The sequence below is a fragment of the Myxocyprinus asiaticus genome, chromosome 3 (genome assembly GCF_019703515.2).
Source record: "Myxocyprinus asiaticus isolate MX2 ecotype Aquarium Trade chromosome 3, UBuf_Myxa_2, whole genome shotgun sequence".
In the NCBI taxonomy this organism is placed as follows: Eukaryota; Metazoa; Chordata; class Actinopteri; order Cypriniformes; family Catostomidae; genus Myxocyprinus; species Myxocyprinus asiaticus.
In genome coordinates, this window is record NC_059346.1 from 4,289,521 (window position 1) to 4,308,537 (window position 19,017).

At 35.6% G+C, this 19,017-nt stretch overlaps 1 protein-coding gene across 2 annotated transcripts in view; it reads right to left on the reverse strand.

Annotated features, from left to right (window-relative positions):
• Window positions 1-851: 851 nt before the first annotated feature.
• LOC127423322 (rab-like protein 6) overlaps window positions 852-19,017 on the reverse strand; it is a 45,725-nt gene continuing 27,559 nt past the window's right edge. For both annotated transcript variants that reach the window (XM_051667529.1, XM_051667520.1), the window contains 7 exons: window positions 17,141-17,529; window positions 12,182-12,356; window positions 11,172-11,375; window positions 9,557-9,788; window positions 8,267-8,444; window positions 7,553-7,611; window positions 852-5,911 (listed from right to left, as the gene is read on the reverse strand). In XM_051667529.1, coding sequence (XP_051523489.1) covers window positions 5,711-5,911; window positions 7,553-7,611; window positions 8,267-8,444; window positions 9,557-9,788; window positions 11,172-11,375; window positions 12,182-12,356; window positions 17,141-17,529 — 1,438 coding nt within the window. In that variant the 3' untranslated portion in view covers window positions 852-5,710. The remainder of the gene's footprint in view (window positions 5,912-7,552; window positions 7,612-8,266; window positions 8,445-9,556; window positions 9,789-11,171; window positions 11,376-12,181; window positions 12,357-17,140; window positions 17,530-19,017) is intronic.

The following is a 19,017-nucleotide window of genomic DNA, read 5'->3' on the forward strand; positions in this document are numbered from 1 at the left end:
CTTAGTCCCGCTGTCCACATATGTGGACATACGTCTTTAGGAAAACTATTTGGTCTTATTTAAAAAATTTTTTTTTTTTTGCATGTTTCTTAGAGGCTACTAGTTACAAATCAAAAAGGGAAATGGAAAATGCACACTGCAGTCACACTAGGGTCTGAGGAGGTTAAGTATATAATATCATGGTAGTATTTGTTGTACTGAATTTAATTTATGCTGATTTTAATCAAATAAAACGTGTTTTTCATTACTGTATTACAGTACCAAACAAGTGGGAGTTTAATGGTAGTATTTGTTGTGCTGAATTTAATTAATATTGATTTTAATGAAATAAAATAGTGATTTACATTACTGTGTTACAGTATTAAAGATGGGGTTGTTTAATTAAAAATATTTAAATTGACATGAAAATAATGTCACAATGCAAAACAGCTTAAAACAGGCCCTATTCTAAATGAATTGTCCTATATTTATACTACGTTTCTATGTTGTTGTTGTTGTTGTTGTTTTTTCTCTTTTGATTTTGGGGTGAAATATGACCGGGACATTTCTTCACCCTAAGGTTTATAAAAGCCAAAACATTATCAATAAAAATGTTAACGGAGTCTGTACATTTAGCGGTACAGAAGACAATTAAACTTTAGGAAATGGTTTTCCAATTTGAGAACAATTGAAAAAAACTAAAACAAAATTCAATACACTGCTGCCTTGTAAGCAGTCTAACTAAAATCGCACCAAAACGGTTTAGCTACAACTTCCCAATGCATTTTCTCAATCACTAAACATCACTACAATAAACAAATAACCTGAAAAATACTCTTCAAGTCAAAAGCAGCTTGACGCTTCGAACCGTGTCAAATGTCTCTTGCATTTATTACACAACTGAAACACATAAATCAAATATGAACACTGAGGGTAGTGAAACGGGGTAACAAAAAATGAAATAAGCAATCTTTACACAACCAAAAAAAAAAAAGGCTTTGTAAATTATATGCAGCTGGATGAATACAATAAAACCAATATGAGGTTTAAAACTAGCGTTCCCACATATTCAAAACACATTTCCGTTAAATCCAATAAAGGCCCATTGAAAAACGCTGTGCAGGAAGTATGTTGCATGCAGTCCAACAACCAGCCAGAACTAATGCAGCATCAATGCATTCATTTCTTTTTGTCACCTTTTCTTTTACAGCGAAGAAAATGCATGCCAAGCTGAAATATAAATAAATCAAGGGCCTTTAGAAGTCAATCATTCTTGAGGCAGGTAAAAGAGGAAGTTGATGTGTGGTTGAGGTACGCACTTGTGCCCTTTTTCCTGAATTGGGATGAGAGTAGTCAAGCGTGTATTCATAAATCCACGAGAGCAAGACTATTTATCACAGTGAGCATGTATAGACAATTCTCCCGGGCGTGTGGTTCCACGGTGACAGCGTGATGCATCAGCTACACTTAGCAGCGCTTGTGGAGCCGACAGCATGCTTGATTTTGCAATGACCTAAGACAGATGATGGTCAGAAAAGACAGGAATTTGCAGGAATCTGTGTTTAAAAGTACTGTTAGTAAGTTTACGGTTAGTTACTGCAAATCGGTTTGGGCTGAATGATCTTTGTTACTTATTAATCCAACATATTAGCGATATAAACATTCAGTTGTCGACACTGCAGTCCCTCAGGGTGAAAGCGTATCCATGCCTGAGATAAAGCCTTTGCAGGGCAGTCTGTGGAGTAAAAATAGGTGGAGAGATATCTTTGGGCCAAAACAACCAAAGTTCAAAGGTGAACAGATCACCTTCAAAAAGGAATCAAGACTTTCTTTCGTGAGGTGGAAAGTTTTGTTATTTTATCCCAACAACATGTTGCATGTAATCGAGAAAATCAAACAACAGAATCAAATGTATACTCTTAAAAAAAAATCTAATTTAAACCATTTGACATTTTGAGGGTCAAAACAATTTTCGGAGAACTCACAAGAAGTTGCAAAACATCAGAAGTGATGATGTCATTCAACTGTGTTCCTGCCACTAAACATGGAGCCAATCAGATTTCTGCGGAGCCTCTTAGAAGACAGGGAGGGAATTTCTGAAATAGTTTTGTGTTCCCTCACATTACCTTTATCCATCCCTTACGAAAACTAACAATGGTTTTACTACGGTAACCATAGTTGAACATAGTATTAAAACCAAAACCACAAAATTTACCATGGTTTTACTACAGCAACTGTATTTTAACCATGATATTCTATAATAAACCATAGTAATAATACAGAAAATGCCCTTTTTGAAAATTAACCATGGTTTTCCCGTACTAACCTGCAGTAACCATTTTTTTTTTTAAAACCATGGTACATGTACCACAAACTAACCATGATGTTATAGTAAAACCAACTACGTTTATTGTCAGAATGATTATGATTTTTATTAGCTTCTGTATTACTATGGTTTTGCCACAAATATCATGGTTCAAATATGATTACTGTAGTAAAAGCATGGTTCACTTTTGAAAGGGATGGATAAAGGTATTGCGAAGAAACCCAAAACTTATTTCGAGGGAACGCAAACTATTGCAAGAGAGTGCAAAACTATTTCAGACAATAAATTCCCACCCTATCCTCCAGGTAGAGTCCTCTACAATCCAAAGCAAAAAACAAAATACAAATCGGTTATCATACAGTATCATATAAACACTGGGTCCCTTTCACAAAATATGAGCAGAATGAATTTCTGTGTAAATCATTCATAAAATAATTCTTTACCAAACCGTCACAATAAATGAATGCGATAATTTATGTAGGAATCGTATTACAATCCATGAATGAGGCCAATTATGAGTAATTAACAATCATTTGTCATTCATGAATACATTAATGGATCATTTGAGGCCAAAACATTCTTCAAATTGCACCGAAATATTAGATAGTTGAAATGTGTGCATTCAAAATATGACATTAATTTCACCATTAAATGCTTAAGAATTTTACAAATGTACATACTGTATCATGTCTTGTTTTTAGAAGATGTTTCCCTAAAACTTAATTTTGTTTTGCATTTTGTAAAGCATAACTGGGAGAGAACTTCAGTGTTTAATTTGTAATTTACCTGGAGTGTCTTAGTGAAAGAGGAGTTATTCAGAATTTGTGACGATCCATATCTTAACAATAGATCTACCGAATACAACTATCGTCAATATCAAAGTACACAAGCCATCTAAATAAAAAATAAAGATATGCAGCAAAGGACATGGACATATTAACTTGAGAAGACTTTGAAAATAGACAATCTGAGGAACGGGGGGGGGAATCATTTGATGGAGAAGATGGTTTGTTTTCTTGACATCAGATCCTACTTCTGTAGTTTAACCAACAACATTTTGGAAATGCTGTCTGGAATCATAAACTATGATAATGAAACTACAATCTTTATCATTAAAATATTTTTAGTCATAATATTGGTTTACTAACTGCATAATTACAAGTTGTCAAAAAGACAACATGACAGAGACACTGCTCAGTGTCTTCTGTACATAATTTATAAATGCGATCGCTGCGGAAGTGACTCTCCAGCTAGCAGTAATTCTGGAAGTTAATGCCATTATTCAACAGACGATTGTTTCACGAAGGCTTTCGTTTTGTTAAGTGTAGAACAGTTTAAGGCATTAATAGAAGCAAATTGACGGCAGCATAAAAAGCTTTTGTTATTAAATAGAATTACGCAACAGACTGATTTATTTGAGAGGCAAAAGTACGAAGCGCTCCAGGGACTGTTCAGAATAACATCTGGAAGACAGTCATAAGACACTGGGCCTCATTAATGATGCACGGGAGGAGCGAATTGTGTACATGGTAACCATTCTTATGTAAATTGTCGGACTGAACTGAATGGGCCATCCGACATAAAAAATATTTTTTTGAATGATGTGTAAATCATGTAAATCATTTATGTGTAAATCATTCGTAAAAAACATACTTGCATAAACTGTCGCATTGAATGGGACAAATTTAGGCAAAAATGCATTTGAGCGATTAATGAAACATGAGCACAACAAATTTCTGTGTAAATGGTCCGTTAATAACATTTACATAAATTGTTGCATTGAACTGAAGGGACGATTTAATAAAGAATTAATTAGCAAATAATTCATGAAACAAAATTAATTTTGAACAAATGTCTGTTTTTAATAGAAAATCATTCTTATGTGAATTGTTGGATTGAACTAAATGAGACAATTAACATAAAATGTATTTTACAAATGATTAATGAAACATGAGCAGAAAAAATTTCTGCATAAATCATTAACTAAAAAAAATATATATATTGCGCAAATTGTTGCACTGAATTGAATGGGACAAATTTACGCAAGATTGGTTTCTCGTCGATTCATGAAACGTGAGCTCAACGAATTTCTTTGTAAACTGTCCGTAAATAACATTTACGCAAATTGTTGCATTGAATTGAAGGGACAAATTTCTGTGTAAATCGTTAGTAAAAAGAAAAACTTTCTTGCATACATTTTTTCATCGAATGGAAAAATTAATGCAAAAATAGATTCTCGAACATTTTTACGTAAATTAGGCCTCTTTAACGCAATTCATGCAAAATCGCGAATGATTTATGAAACGTGCAGAACAAATTTGTGTAAATTAACAGAAAAAACAAACAAACAAAAAAACATTCTAACGTAAATTGTTACATGCCACTTAACCTGGAGCCAATCAGATTTAACTACATTCTTATCCATAGCGATCAAAATGAATAAATATATGACGAAAACAAAGAAAAACACAAATATCTATCCACTTGTAATTTTATATAATCTGTCAAAAAATTTCCCAATTTGCAACGATAAAAAAATATTGAATAAAAATATAAACATTAAATGGGAAATTTACGTAACAATTATTTAACAAATAATTTATAAAACAGAATAGATTTTGGACGAATTTCTGTTTACAGCATCAAAACCATTCTTACGTACATTATATTGAATTGAGTGGGACGATCTGAGTAAGAATGATTTTACAAATGATTTATGAATGATTTCAAATTTTATTTGTAAAAACCATTCAACGTGACAATATACGTAAGAAATATTTTACAAGCTATTTACACACAAATTTGTCCTGCCCGTGCTTACAGTATGATGCCCAATATGTGGAATATTGGTGTGTAGAGTAGCATGCAAAATCTGCTGATTATCCCATCTATACTGTATGTTGTTTAACAAAACAAAAATGTACAATCATCTGTGCGTGCTAGCACACGCAAATGCGGCAAAAGCTTTCAGGAACATATATGTACACATATTGAAAGACACATACACACACACACACACAAAACAAAACCAATAAACGCTAAAATGTGTCAAACGTCATCAAGTCTTTGTGGAACTTTTTAGCTTTTCTGAAATGAGTTCTTTTCAGGTAATAACGGAATAATCTCAGGACTATTTAAAGCAGCAGATGAAATGTGGCTCTGTTTTTACCGAAAAACAGATCAATGTCGAAAAACAGGTTGCAGGTCTGAAAACACCGATGTACACTTTGGAAAATGGCATTGGGTGAACAACTGCGACGTTAACCTGCAATGCTGGAAGCACAAAACACTGTCGGAAATTAAAAGGTTAGGCTCTGCAAAACAGAGGTGGAATGGATTGGACAAAGACCTGCCGATGCCACACAGTTGATGTTGGTGTTAAACCCTGATTGGTTAATTGGAGTTCTAGAGTTCTTCATAGTCTCCGCCCTCACTGTTTCCTGGTCCCTCTTCGCCAGCCAGGAATGCCTCCAGATCATCAACATTTCCAGTTTTCTTGGTCCTTGAGGATTTTTTCTTTTTCTTTTCTTTCTCGTCCCCTGTGCCAGACTCATCTTTTTCCTTTTTCTTATGTTTGTGTCGTTTTTTGCTGCTTTTCTCATCCTCCTAGACACAAAAAGATTTTTCCCTTTCAGATCATTTCACTACAGACAAAGACGGTATCTATATATGCAACACAATTTGACATATCAAACTGAATGGGCTAGTGGTCGACAGATAAAAGCTTTTTAATGTCCAATGGTGATACGATATCTATAGAGCAGTCAGGCCGATGTCTGGTAATGTGTTGATTAGGGATGGGACGATATGGTTATCTCACGATTCGGTTAGATATACGATATGAGGTTCACAGTTCAATTTAATCTCGATTTGATACATAATGACACTTAAATGACAAAATATTACAGAACATTTGTATTTTCTGACAAAATGTTTTGAGCAAAATACACAATCATTTCTCATCAAAATAAAGTTCTTTAATACTCAATATAAATTCTCAAAGTTTAAATAATAAGCGTTGCTCATATACATTTCTCTATAAGAAAAGATCACAAACAAATATAGTGGGCTTCATTCAGGCTGATCAGGTGCAGAACAAGCAATAAAACTGAACAAAACCTGTCCTGAAAAAAGTATGTGAAAGTGTATATTTATATTTTAATCATTTGTTTGTCATCATTATTATAATCAAAATTTTATTTTGTAAAAATTAAAAATTCTACATTCCATTAATCAATATTATATCATGAAATGGTATACAGTATATAATAATGATATGAGCTATCACTGTTTGAAATAATGAGTACAATTAACAAGTAATAACATTAAGTTTACATTCATTTGTATAAGAAACATTAAAAATGTTACTGTCACTTTAAGAGTTCAGCGATTGCCACGCAGTGTTCTGGTTCAGCGAACATCAACGAGAATCTCTCGGTTTCTTTAGCGCATCCATGCTGCGTGAGATTAAAGTTAATATTTATTTTTACTTTTTTATCTGACTGTAAAGAACAGAAATTATATTAAGACACATTATTCAATGAAAGTGGAGTCGCCTCATCTTTGATGGACACACATTACACGGAGGAAACGAGCCGTTTTAATCTCAAGCACTTTTCATTAAAACAAGGCGATTTTCCAGGTGTTCCAGTCCTTAAATTTCGAAAAGCTAAATTCAAACACTTTAAAGACTTTGTGTGAACCCTGTAAACAGGGTAGAAAAAAAGTGCAGTAGGGGTAAAATCAAGCGATAGAGAGATGTTGATCTTTGACAGGTCATTTCATGTATAATCACATGGACAGAAAATTTGTGCAAATTTCGGAATATCGAGTTATGCCACAATTTGATTCGTCATTTTTTTTAAATCTAAGATCCTATATCGAAATCCGATATATCGTCCCATCCCTAGTGTTGATATTAAACAATTTATTCATGCACAATATTTATTCAAAAATCACTACAAAATATTTGAAAAAAGAAAATGTGCACTCTCCATTGACATTGTTGTCAGTAGATTTTGGAATTGGTGGAATGACACAAGGCAAAATGACCAATTGTGTTAATAATCCAATTAGGCACAATTATTTCCCAATATCGATAATTTCTAAATGGCCAAATATTGGTTGATATATTGGCCTAAAGTAGCTGGGATAGGCTCCAGCACCCCTTGGACCCTACATAGTATAAGCAGGTATAGAAAATGGATGGATATATCAGTCTATCACTAATCTGGTCTAGTTTCTTACCTCTTTGCTTTTCTTTTTCTTCTTTTTCTTGTCCTTTGTGGAGTGTCTGCTTTCATTATCTGCAAAATAAAGCAGAATCTGAAATGTCCACATGTCCTGAAGTCTCAGCTCTGTTTAAACTGTTTTAAGTGTGCCGACACACTCGAGAAATCTCAATCCGAGCATCTGAAATATAGTGTTGCAGATCAGTATGTAGAAAGAGTCAGGTCAGTTTGAAATCCATTGGGAATACAGAAAATTGGATTCACGAAAGTACAACGGGCCCCGTCTCTCTGAAAATCTCACTGTTCAATGAATGCCTCTGTCAGAGTGCTTTGCAGCAAAAGTTCAGATTTCCCAGCTTTTGGACCTTACGTTTTCCTCTTTTTCTTGCACCACACCATGCCATAGATTCAATGGATTTACAGTGCACTCTGAAACGAACTCTGGTGTTTTGAGGATGTAGAAAGAGCCGGATTAGTTTTAAATGTATCCAATGTTTTTAAACATCTTTTTTTCCCATTTAAAGTGCTAAATAAATTGACACTTAAATTAACCTTTAAAAAGTATGGCAGATTTCAATGACTGTTTAAATATTTGTTTTTTTTCCCCCTGACAAATCTCGCACATAAAAAATAAAAATAAAAAATGATCTCAGTTGAAAATAATGAGTAAGATGACATACTGAATTTCCTTTATTTGCGACCAGCTTAAGTATAAGTTGCTGAATGTTACCTTCCTGGTCTTCACTGCTGTTTTTGTTCTTAGGTGTAGTTTCTTCAAACCCCAGGCCGAACAGGTCAATGTTACTGTTAAATGAGGGGGCAACGGGTTTGGGGGGCTCCGGGAGTCCAGCGAACACAAAACCATCATCTGACCGGTCAGATATATCATCTCGTGCTGGAAAAGCCTCCTATGAAAAACATAAGACAACTGGTGTGGGAATTATTTGGCAGTGAAATAGGTATCTAATAGCTAAATTATCTGTTGTGAGAGTTAATAAGTTACTTTAAGTTAGATCATTTAAATTTCTTTAAAGACGTCCGTGATTTGACGTATTTCTGAATGAAACAGAATATTCAGTGGGACATAATGTAGGGCGGGACTTGATTCTATGCAATTTGATTTGATTGTGAAAAGTTTGTCTGTGATTTTACAGGTTAACATTATTGTTCCCGGCCTACACAGCCATGAGAAAGTTACATTTCTTTACTGATAAAAATATTGCACAATAAGTCCGGGCATTTATTAAAGAAATGTTCTGTGTTTAAAAAAACATGTTTGTAAGAATCAGCTAACACAATGCAAGCCTTTTCACAACATATGTTTATTCAAATTACGTTGTTCTTAAAGGAATATTCCGGGTTCAATACAAGTTAAGCTCAATCGACAGCATTTGTGGCATAATATTGAATACCACTAAAATGAATTTTGACTCGTTCCTCCTTTTCTTTAAAAAAAAGCAAAATCGAGGTTCCAGTGAGGCACTTACAATGGAAGTGAATGGGGGCCAATTTTTTTACATTAAAATACTCACTTTTTCAAAAGTATAACCACATGGCATAAAGGATATGCATGTAAACAGGATTTTAGTGTGATAAAATCAAGTACAAACCTTTTCTGTGTAAAGTTACAGCCAATTTTACAACTTCGTTCCCATGAGGATGAAATGTCAACAAATTATGAAACCCTAAAACTACTGTAAAAATGATGATTTAAACAACTTCACAGATCAAAAAATACACAAGTTTAAACAGAAGAATTAATGTAAGTGCTTTTATAAAATTATAAGCTTCATATTAATGTTTAAACCCTCCAAAAATGGCCCCATTCACTTCCATTGTAAGTGCCTCACTGTAACCTCCATTTTTGCTTTTTTTAAAAAAAGTTGGAACGAGTCGAAATAAATGTTTGTGGTAATCAACATTATGCCACAAATGCTGTCAATTTACCTTAACTTGTATTGAAACCAGAACATTCCTTTAAAGCCCCAGGACAAGCAAAAGCCTCAAAATGTTTCTCTACCTTCTTGATCTTGGGTACAACGAGCTCTTCACTCTCAAAATCAGGGTCATCCATGACAAATGAAAGCATCTGCTGAGCGACTGGAGCTTCATGTTCTGAATCGGAGTGTGCCTCAAGCGTGCCCCCTGTCTTTTGACCTTGTCGCTGCACCGCAGGACATGCTGTAGTTTTCAGACTTTGTGGTCTCTCAGCTGACTTGGTTTGCTGCTGTTTGAGTGATTTCACTGAAGATCTGACACGGCAAGAAAAAAGGATTGATCGATCAATCAATCAATCAATCATTTTTAATATTAAAGTATCTTTCATTTTTAATATTTTATCTTATTATTTTTTCTATCTATTAATTCATCCATCCATCCATCCATCTATCTGCCCATCTGTCTATCTATCCATCTATTATCCATCCTTCCATCCATTTATCTATCTATACACCCATCCGTCTCCATCCATCAATCCACCCACCCACCCATCTACCTACCTATGTATAATATTAAAATATCCATCCATTCATCAGGTTGCGGTAAGATCAATGTGTGAAATTGGAACAACAATATTACTTGGTAATATAAATGGGTTTGCCTTCATTGAGAAATTAGTGTGGTTATTAAAAGGGAAATTATAGAGGCTGATGATCTCTGCTGATGAACAAATTTTGAAATGCATTAACAGTGAGGGGAAATTAATGACATCTTTATAACACTTATAACAGAATGTTTGACACATCTATCTATCTATCTATCTATCTATCTATCTGTCCATCCATTTTCCATCCATCCGTCTAACTGCCCATCTATCCATCCATCCATCCGTCTATCTGCCCATCTGTCTATCCATCCATCTATCCATCCATCCAAACATCCATCTGTCTATCTGCCCATCTGTCTATCCATCCATCCATCCATCTCCATCCATCCGTTTATCTTCCCATCTGTCTATCAATCCATCCGTCTATCTGCCCATCTGTCTATCCATCCATCCATCCATCCATCTAAACATCCATCTACCTACCTATGTATAATATTAAAGTATATAATATTGGTAATATAAATGGGTTTTACCTTCATTAAGAAATTAGTGTGGTTATTAAAAGGGAAATTAAAGAGGCTGATGATCTCTGCTGATGAACAATTTTTGAAATGCATTAACAGTGAGATCTTTATAACACTTATAACAGACCTTTTGACAACTATCTATCTATCTATCTATCATCCATCCGTCTATCTGCCCATCTGTCAATCCATCCATCCATCTATCCATCTCCATCCATCCATCCAACCAAACATCCATCCGTCTATCCATCCATCCGCCCATCTGTCTATCAATCCATCCATCCAAACATCCATCCAAACATCCATCTACCTACCTATGTATAATATTAAAGTATATAATATTGGTAATATAAATGGGTTTTGCCTTCATTAAGAAATTAGTGTGGTTATTAAAAGGGAAATTAAAAAGGCCGATGATCTCTGCTGATGAACAATTTTTGAAATGCATTAACAGTGAGGGGAAATTAATGACATCTTTATAACACATCATAGAAATTCTGTTCAGTCTCATCTTGTATGCATTTTATCAAAGCTTTCTATTAAAATTGATATTGTCTGTTTCTTACCCCTTTGTGTTTAGCTCAGCACTGATACCCCTGTTTTGGGCAGTGGAAGGTACAGATAAATCTTCCTCCTCTTCATCACTAGTGAGGGTGATGTCCTTGCTTGGGACTACCACTTTAACAGCAGACCGGCAAGGTGCTCTGTCATCCGGATCTAAATCGTCCTGGAAACCGGAGACCAGAGGATTTCCCCGCCCCTCTCCATCACTACGGAACACACAAGAAAACTCAATATGAATTTTAATACTGTACATACCTATTTACTATCTAAATAAATGCCACTTCTCTTAATGTGCAGACTTCATCAGTCCTTATTCTAAAGAAAAATGTTTGCTTTCATTTCAAAGCTTGATTTTCATTAACTTCCTCTGCAACAACTTTCCAGCTGATGCAACCAAGGCAATGTGCGCAGGGACAAATAATAGTAACTAACAATATTACAGTCCAGTTATCACAATATAATTTTATCCTCACATTTCACCCTACACTATTTCCCATTTAATGTACTGTTTCACTCATAAATACATCAAGTCACATTAATATTTAATGCTTTGCAAATGCTGTTGCAATGTTGTCTTGAAGGAAATCAAATGTGGGAAATAAATGTGTCTTTACTGAACTGTTTTGCTCCTTCTGAACCTAATAGTACCAATCAAAGCCAAAAAGCAAAACAAAAAAACAATATGAATAATTCATGACCAGCAGCTTAAATTCTGCTGATTTTATATTCCCTGCTAAAGAAAAAGGTAACAAACTTTTGCTAATCAAAATATGCATCCAACTATTTATCATCCATCATAGTGAAGAACTATCTACATAGATGATGTATTACACAAATACCCAAATGCAGATGCCCTTTATAAAAACAGAAAACCCCATGCAACTGAAAAATGTGTAAACGTGACAATGTCCTGCATGTTTATGAGCTGTTAAATTTAAACCATTATCAAATAGCTGATAAGCTCATTTGTTTTGTTTTTTAACTGATTAAATGTGGTGTTATCATAGCTCACCTTTCACTGTCCAGGATGGGAGCCGATGTTGGAGGTTTGCTCTTTGATTTAACGGCTAATGCTCCTGCTGTTCCACCATCATCCAGAAAGTTCCGATCCAAGCCCAACTCCGGCACAAAGTCATCCACACTCTGCACCTTTCCAAAAGGTTTCGGGACTTCAGAACTTGTAGTTTCTGATAAGAGACCACAATACAGTTTAAAATAAAGAGTAAATGAATACATTGCAGCTTGCAACAGAACAGCCATTTAAACTAAAAGTCATATTTTCTGTTTAGATCAAATTATTGCAGTAATGAGAATCTAAATGGGCTTTTCATGAATCAAAAATAACTTTAGTGGTAGCTTATCCAAACATGCAAAGCTGATTCAATGCATATCAAACATGAGACCAAAAGAGTGTGTGGAAGCTTAGTATGTAGCGGAAGTTTAACTGTAAATTTGAAACCTAATCAAAATAAAAATCAAATAAACAAATAATTATATGACATGGTCTTGTATCCTAATTATCCTTATATTTTAAATAGAACATGGTCAGACTTGTGGCTTGCCCTGAATTATGTTTCTAGGCCAAAACAAGGCCAACATTCTTCATGCAAATAAATTGTTCACTTTCCAATAAATGTAGCCTTTCCAGCTATTTTCTTTATGACTTTAATTATTTCAGCTTCTGGATAACAACTCCAAAGTGCCTTTAAAAATGACCACTAAAATAACGTAGCTGAATTTGTAAAAATAAATCAATATTTCATTATGGAAATTCTGTCTAATTCAAAAGGCTTCAGATACTGATTAATAATAGTTCATAAATCATATGTATACATAACATTTATATTTACGCATTTGGCAGATGTTTTTATCCAAAGCAATTACAATGCATTCAAGTAGGGCTGGGCGATATGACGATATATATCAAGGCGACGTCAATTGATAGAGATTTCGCCATATCGTGTATATATCGCGATATATAAATTTCCATATGCGCGGCGCGGGCTTATCTGTCTGTGGGCAGGGCTTCATGTGAGACTGAGAGAATTGAAGAATCATAGGTTTTTACAACATTAAAATTTTTTCTACAGCTGCCCAAGAAAATGCAATGACATTCAAAAGCGCTAAATATGCTTCTCATCTGATGCGCGCATCTATATTTCACGAGAATGTGGCGCGCACTATCTCTGGAGCCTGCAAGTGCGCGCAACTCCAGCAGGCTGACATTTGTGCTCCACAGACAGGAGAGCGCAGAGCCGGATCACTCGTGCTACTCAATTATTTCTGACCCAGTAAAAACCTTAATGGAGAGAGACAACTCCACAGAACGGGACGACTACCAAACAAGTCATGAAAATGAAGAGGAGTGCGTTAATAAAACAGGTGTGACATCTGAGGTTCACAAAAGCCAAGAGCAGAAAAATGTAATCTGCAAACTGTGTTGCACGATGATAATCACTCAATTTAATACAAAGCAATTCAAGCAATCTGTTTCAACACCTCAAAATGAAGCACGCAAAAGAATATTATGAAAGCCAAAAGATGAACTTCGCATTAATTCGGTCAAAAATGTTTGTTTGGATTTTTTACTTACTTGTGCATTATTTTCTTTGTTGCACTGCATTGAGAAGATCCTTAGTTTCTTGAGGAAAGTTTATAATAATAATAATGATTAACATCATCAGACTGATTTGTGGCGTAATGTGAAATTTAGCTTTTTGGTAATGTTGAGTTTTAAAAGCAAGTTAAGTTTTTATTTTTTTATTTGACTATATTTGAGTTTGAAGTTTCCAAATGTAGGGATTACAATATTGTTATTTAATATATAAACCCATTTTTATTGATTTTCCAGAAAACTTTTACTATATCATGATATATCTTTATCGTGATATAAAATTACTCATATTGTGATGTAAGATTTTGGTCATATCGCCCAACCCTACATTCAAGGTATAAACATTTTGTTTTTTTCATCAGTTGTGTGGTCCCTGGGATTTGAACCCATGACCGTGGCGTTGCTAGCACCATGCTCTACCAGTTGAGCTACAGGAACCAACATAAAATGCTAATTATTAATAAAAAAAATGACCCAGGCATTTTCTGAACAGTCATGAAATGTGTATTCCTTTTTTACCCTAACACATGCTAATCTCTGGTTGCTGTACCAGCTTTCCAATGCTGAACATCTGACATGTGAGCATCTGAAAATTGTTAATCATCATGTTTAGCTCCAGTTTAGAGTTGGCAATTGGGGTTCAACATTCCCCAGAATAAGAGCCAAATTGAAAGGGGGATCTTTTGTGAAATCAAAAGAAAAAACATGATTAAGGAAGCAAAACATTTGCAAATGATATCTGAATATGAAGCCATGAATATAGCCTAGCACCACAGGACTGCGTACTGACATGTATAATCAGGTGTTGTTGACAGGTCTTATTTGCCCCATTCTGCGGGATCTGCATTGCAGTAGCAGATGCATTGGCGCAGAGCTGCATGTGTGTGTTTCTCAGTCCATTGGTCTCTGTAATGACTGTGCGATGGCAGCCCAGTGTCGTCTGATAATGCCTCATTAGTATTCAATATACAGCGGCAAGGAAAATTATGTGAACCTTTTGGAATTACCTGGATTTATGTATAAATTTGTCTTAAAATCTGGTTTGTAGGGGTGTAAAGCAAGTTTCATCACAATACGATCTTATATTGATTCTCTTAGCCAGCGATCCAATGTTTGCCAATACCCCAAAGTCTGCCGCGATATGATTTCGATTCGATTCAGGGGCCTGCGATTGAAATAACGATATTATGTGCCTATTATACACAATCAATTAAAAAAAAGTTTTTATCTCAGATATGAAATAAAATATAATTTGAATATATTATTGAGCTCTCTAAAAAGTGCAAATCCAGTATACACATTAGGGCATCCACAACAAAATAAGGTACTTCAGTTGTTGAAAAAACAATACTATAATAATTAATATAAAAAATAAAGTCACATACATGTAATCATCAATCGTTTGATGACAGCTCATTGCCTTGTGGAATGAGGTAAAACACTACAGTGACAATTATCATCTCTACAACAATCAAGCAGTCTATCAATGCAAAATACTTACATACCCACAACAGGAGAGTATGTGCTATCCATGTTCTTCCACAGTTGTATTGAAAAATTCTGTTACAGTTTACTGTGATAAATGTTAGTAAGGGTCTTGTTGTGATGTAAGTCTTTTATTGATGTTGGTGCAGGGCAGCTGTTTTCTCTATTCCTCGTCAGCGCTGTTCAGAATATCGTGGCTCTTTAGACATTGGACATGGCTAAATTGCTCCATAGCGCTTTAAAATAGAAAATTCTCATGTAGAATTCAAATGCGGCATGATATCGAGGGAAGCCGATTTAATCACGCATGTGAGCCGCTTGTCACCAGAGCTCGCAGCCCTGTTAACGGGCGTGCACAGATAGAGCACAGCACAACCTCAGGCTTCAATCACTCTGCGCACATCTATGTCCCACATTAGAACCATATTTAACGCTCATAAAGAAAGATTAATATCATAAAGACGTGGCTGCACGAGAATTTCAAAATAAATGTGCATATTAAAAAAAATACATCAATGTTTACAAGTTGCATCGATGACATTGCATCGTTGGTTATTTGAATGATGCATCGATCCAGATCAATGGATCATTACATCCCTACTGGTTTGATCTTTATCTAAGTTACAATTTTGTACAAACACAATCTGTTATAACTAATAACACACAAATTATTGTATTGTTCTTTTACATATTCAATACATCATTCAAAAATTCACAGTGTTGGTTGGATAAAGGTATGTGTACCCCTAGGCTAATGATGTCAACAAAAGATAATTAGAGTCAGGAGTTGGCAAACCTGGCATCCAATTAATGAAAAGAGATTGGAGGTGTGGGTTAGAGCTACTCTGACTTATAAAAAGCACTCAAACATTTTGAGTTTGCAACTCACAAGAAACTTATGCTGACGTGGACCATGCCTTCCAAAAAAGAGATCTCAGAAAACCCACGATGAAGAATTGTTGCTTTGCATATAGCTGGAAAGGGTTACAAAGTTATCTCGAATAGCTTAGATATTCATCTGTCCACAGTTAGACACATTTTCTGTAAATGGAGATTTAGTACTACTCTCACCAGAAGTGGCCGTCCAGCCAAGATGACTCAAAGGGCACACCGCAGAATGCTCAATGAGGTTAAAAAAAAAAAAAAAAAAACCCTAGAGTGACAGCTAAATCATTGTAGCAGGTTTACATCTCTGTTCATGAGTCTACTATATGGAAAACATTACCAGAAACACTTGGTTGAGGTTACTGCTGCCAAAGGAGGATCGACCAGTTATTAAATCCAAGGGTTCACTTACATTTTCCACAGCAATGTGAATGTTTAATGGGATGTGTTCAATAAAGACATGAAATGTTATAATTATTTGTGTGTTGTTAGCTTAAGCACATTGTGTTTGTCTATACTTGTGACTTTGATGAAGATGAGATCACATTTTATGACCAATTAATGCAGAAAACCAGCTAATTCCAAAGGGTTCGCATACTTATTCTTGCCACTGTAATTGTACTACAAACTGCACAAATTTATCATCTATATCACTGACTGAATGCAACGCACTTAAGGGATAGTTCAGCCAAAAATGGAAATTCTGTCATCTTTTGCTCACCCTCATTTTGTTACAAACACATATGACTTTTCTTCCATGGAACACAAAAGGAGATAGCCAGAAAGTTGGGACTGACAGTCTCAGTCACCATTTACATTCATTGCATTTTTTTTTTTTTTTTTTACATACACTGAAATGGTGACTGAGGCTAACATTCTACCATGCATCTCTCTTTTTGTGTTCCACTGTTGAAACTAAAGTGACACAGCATGAGTGAGTAAATGACATCAGAGTTTGTATTTTTGTTCTTTAAGTCCGGAACTGACCTATTTTGTCTGCTGGACTGTCAGCAGTTGAAGATCCAAACAGTCGTGAGATGAATCCTCGTTTCTGGGCCAGAGGAGCTGCAGGTTGGGCACTGACAGTTGCAGATATCGGTGCAGCGGCAGACGCCTCCAGGGTTTGTAATAATGTCTGGGTCTGGGGTATATGGGTGGTTGTGTTCTGGAATGGAGGGTGTGGTATAGATGGAGGGGGTGTAGGTACAAACTGGGTCTGGGGAGGGAGAGGAGCCTGTGGGGTACTGGGACTGGAGTTACTTGGAGAGGCTGCACAGGGCAGCACCACAGGAGACTGGGAGCCTGAGGAAGGGCTCTGGCCATTAGAGGGTGCCAGAGATCCGTAAGCTTTGCGTGTCTCCATCATCTCAAGAAATCTGCAAAAACAGCCATAAAATGTACACTCTTAGCCTCAGATCATTCATGAGACGCCAAGCAATTTTTACACAAAAGTAAGAGCTGGCCACAACTGACCCTTCAAAGTGTTACTGACCAATAATGGATCTTAGCAACTGTTGCCATCCACCAACTTCATCTGACACGTGTTGACAAGTGTTTTTTTTCTAATGAGAGTTAGAGGGAATCATGTGTGTTTGAGTAGTTTTAAGCAGATTTTATAGATTTTATTCATAAACACGGAAAACTTTTTCCACGTCACCTATTATAGTGACACGAGGTACCCAGAGAGAATACACGCAGTTTTCGCTTTTTTAAAATCTTTAAATCTTGAGATTTAAGCTGATCCTGTGTCAGACCTTATTCCCAATTTAACATGTATAACATCAGCAAGGACACCTATGCTTGCTCCATTTGGTAAATTAAAGCTAAAAGCTTAATGTTAATTCATTTATGTATTGATTCAGGTCATAGTAAAGGCGGTAGTAAGTAAATAAAGAGTTCTGAGTACCATAGTGAGTGTATGTAGACATGTTATGAGCAGTTTTGATCACTTACACTGTATAAGGCCCGCAGTGTCATTGAATATGGCCTGAGGATTGATTTTAATTATACCCTCTGAGGTCGACGGACGCGCCCTGCTGGATTTTTTACTCATAACAGTGGAAACAACTTAAAATACTCCGTCATTTTTGGGCATACAGATAAGTGTAAGACATCATTAGAGACTATAAAGGGTCTACTTTTATTTGTGTACACTCACAATAACAACAAAACCTTGTGCTTTTGTAAAATAAAGAAAATAAACAGGGTGCGCTTTCAGCCGTCTCTGTGAGCCTCTTTCTGAAACACGTCACAAAAATGAACTGAAACTCCGCGAATATTTATCACACAAACATGAAACATATGTCTAAAGAAAGCTTAAAATGTCTACTTTTAAATAAAACTATTCAAATTTAAAACAAATATTCTCCTGCAATGTAATCTGTATGAAACAAAGCGATGTACAGTTTCTCCTGGCTCAGCTAATCATCGCTAATGAGATCACACCCACCAGCAGAGCGCGCTATTCATACAGTGATGTGCTGAGGCGATCAATGCAAATGGTAAACGCCCCCAACAATGCCTTAAAAAGCATCAAGTTCATTCACTTTCCTGCGAGTTTGGAAGATGGCATGCTACACAGGTGAGGAAGCTCTTCAGATGGTCCTGGATAGTGACGAAGAGTTCACATTTTCCTCAGAAGAAGAATGGGAATCCGACGAGGAACGTTTGATGAGCGACTTGATCCAGCCAAGGATACAATTTCGGATGAGTAAGTCTTTGCTTTCATTAGTTGACATGCTATTTTATATAAACATGGACATATTTTACTAGTTGGACTATTTCCAGACTTGCCAGCCAGGATTCAGAGTACTGAAATTTGAAATATGTCCTAATAGGCAAGTTTTAGTTTCATTTAAATGTTG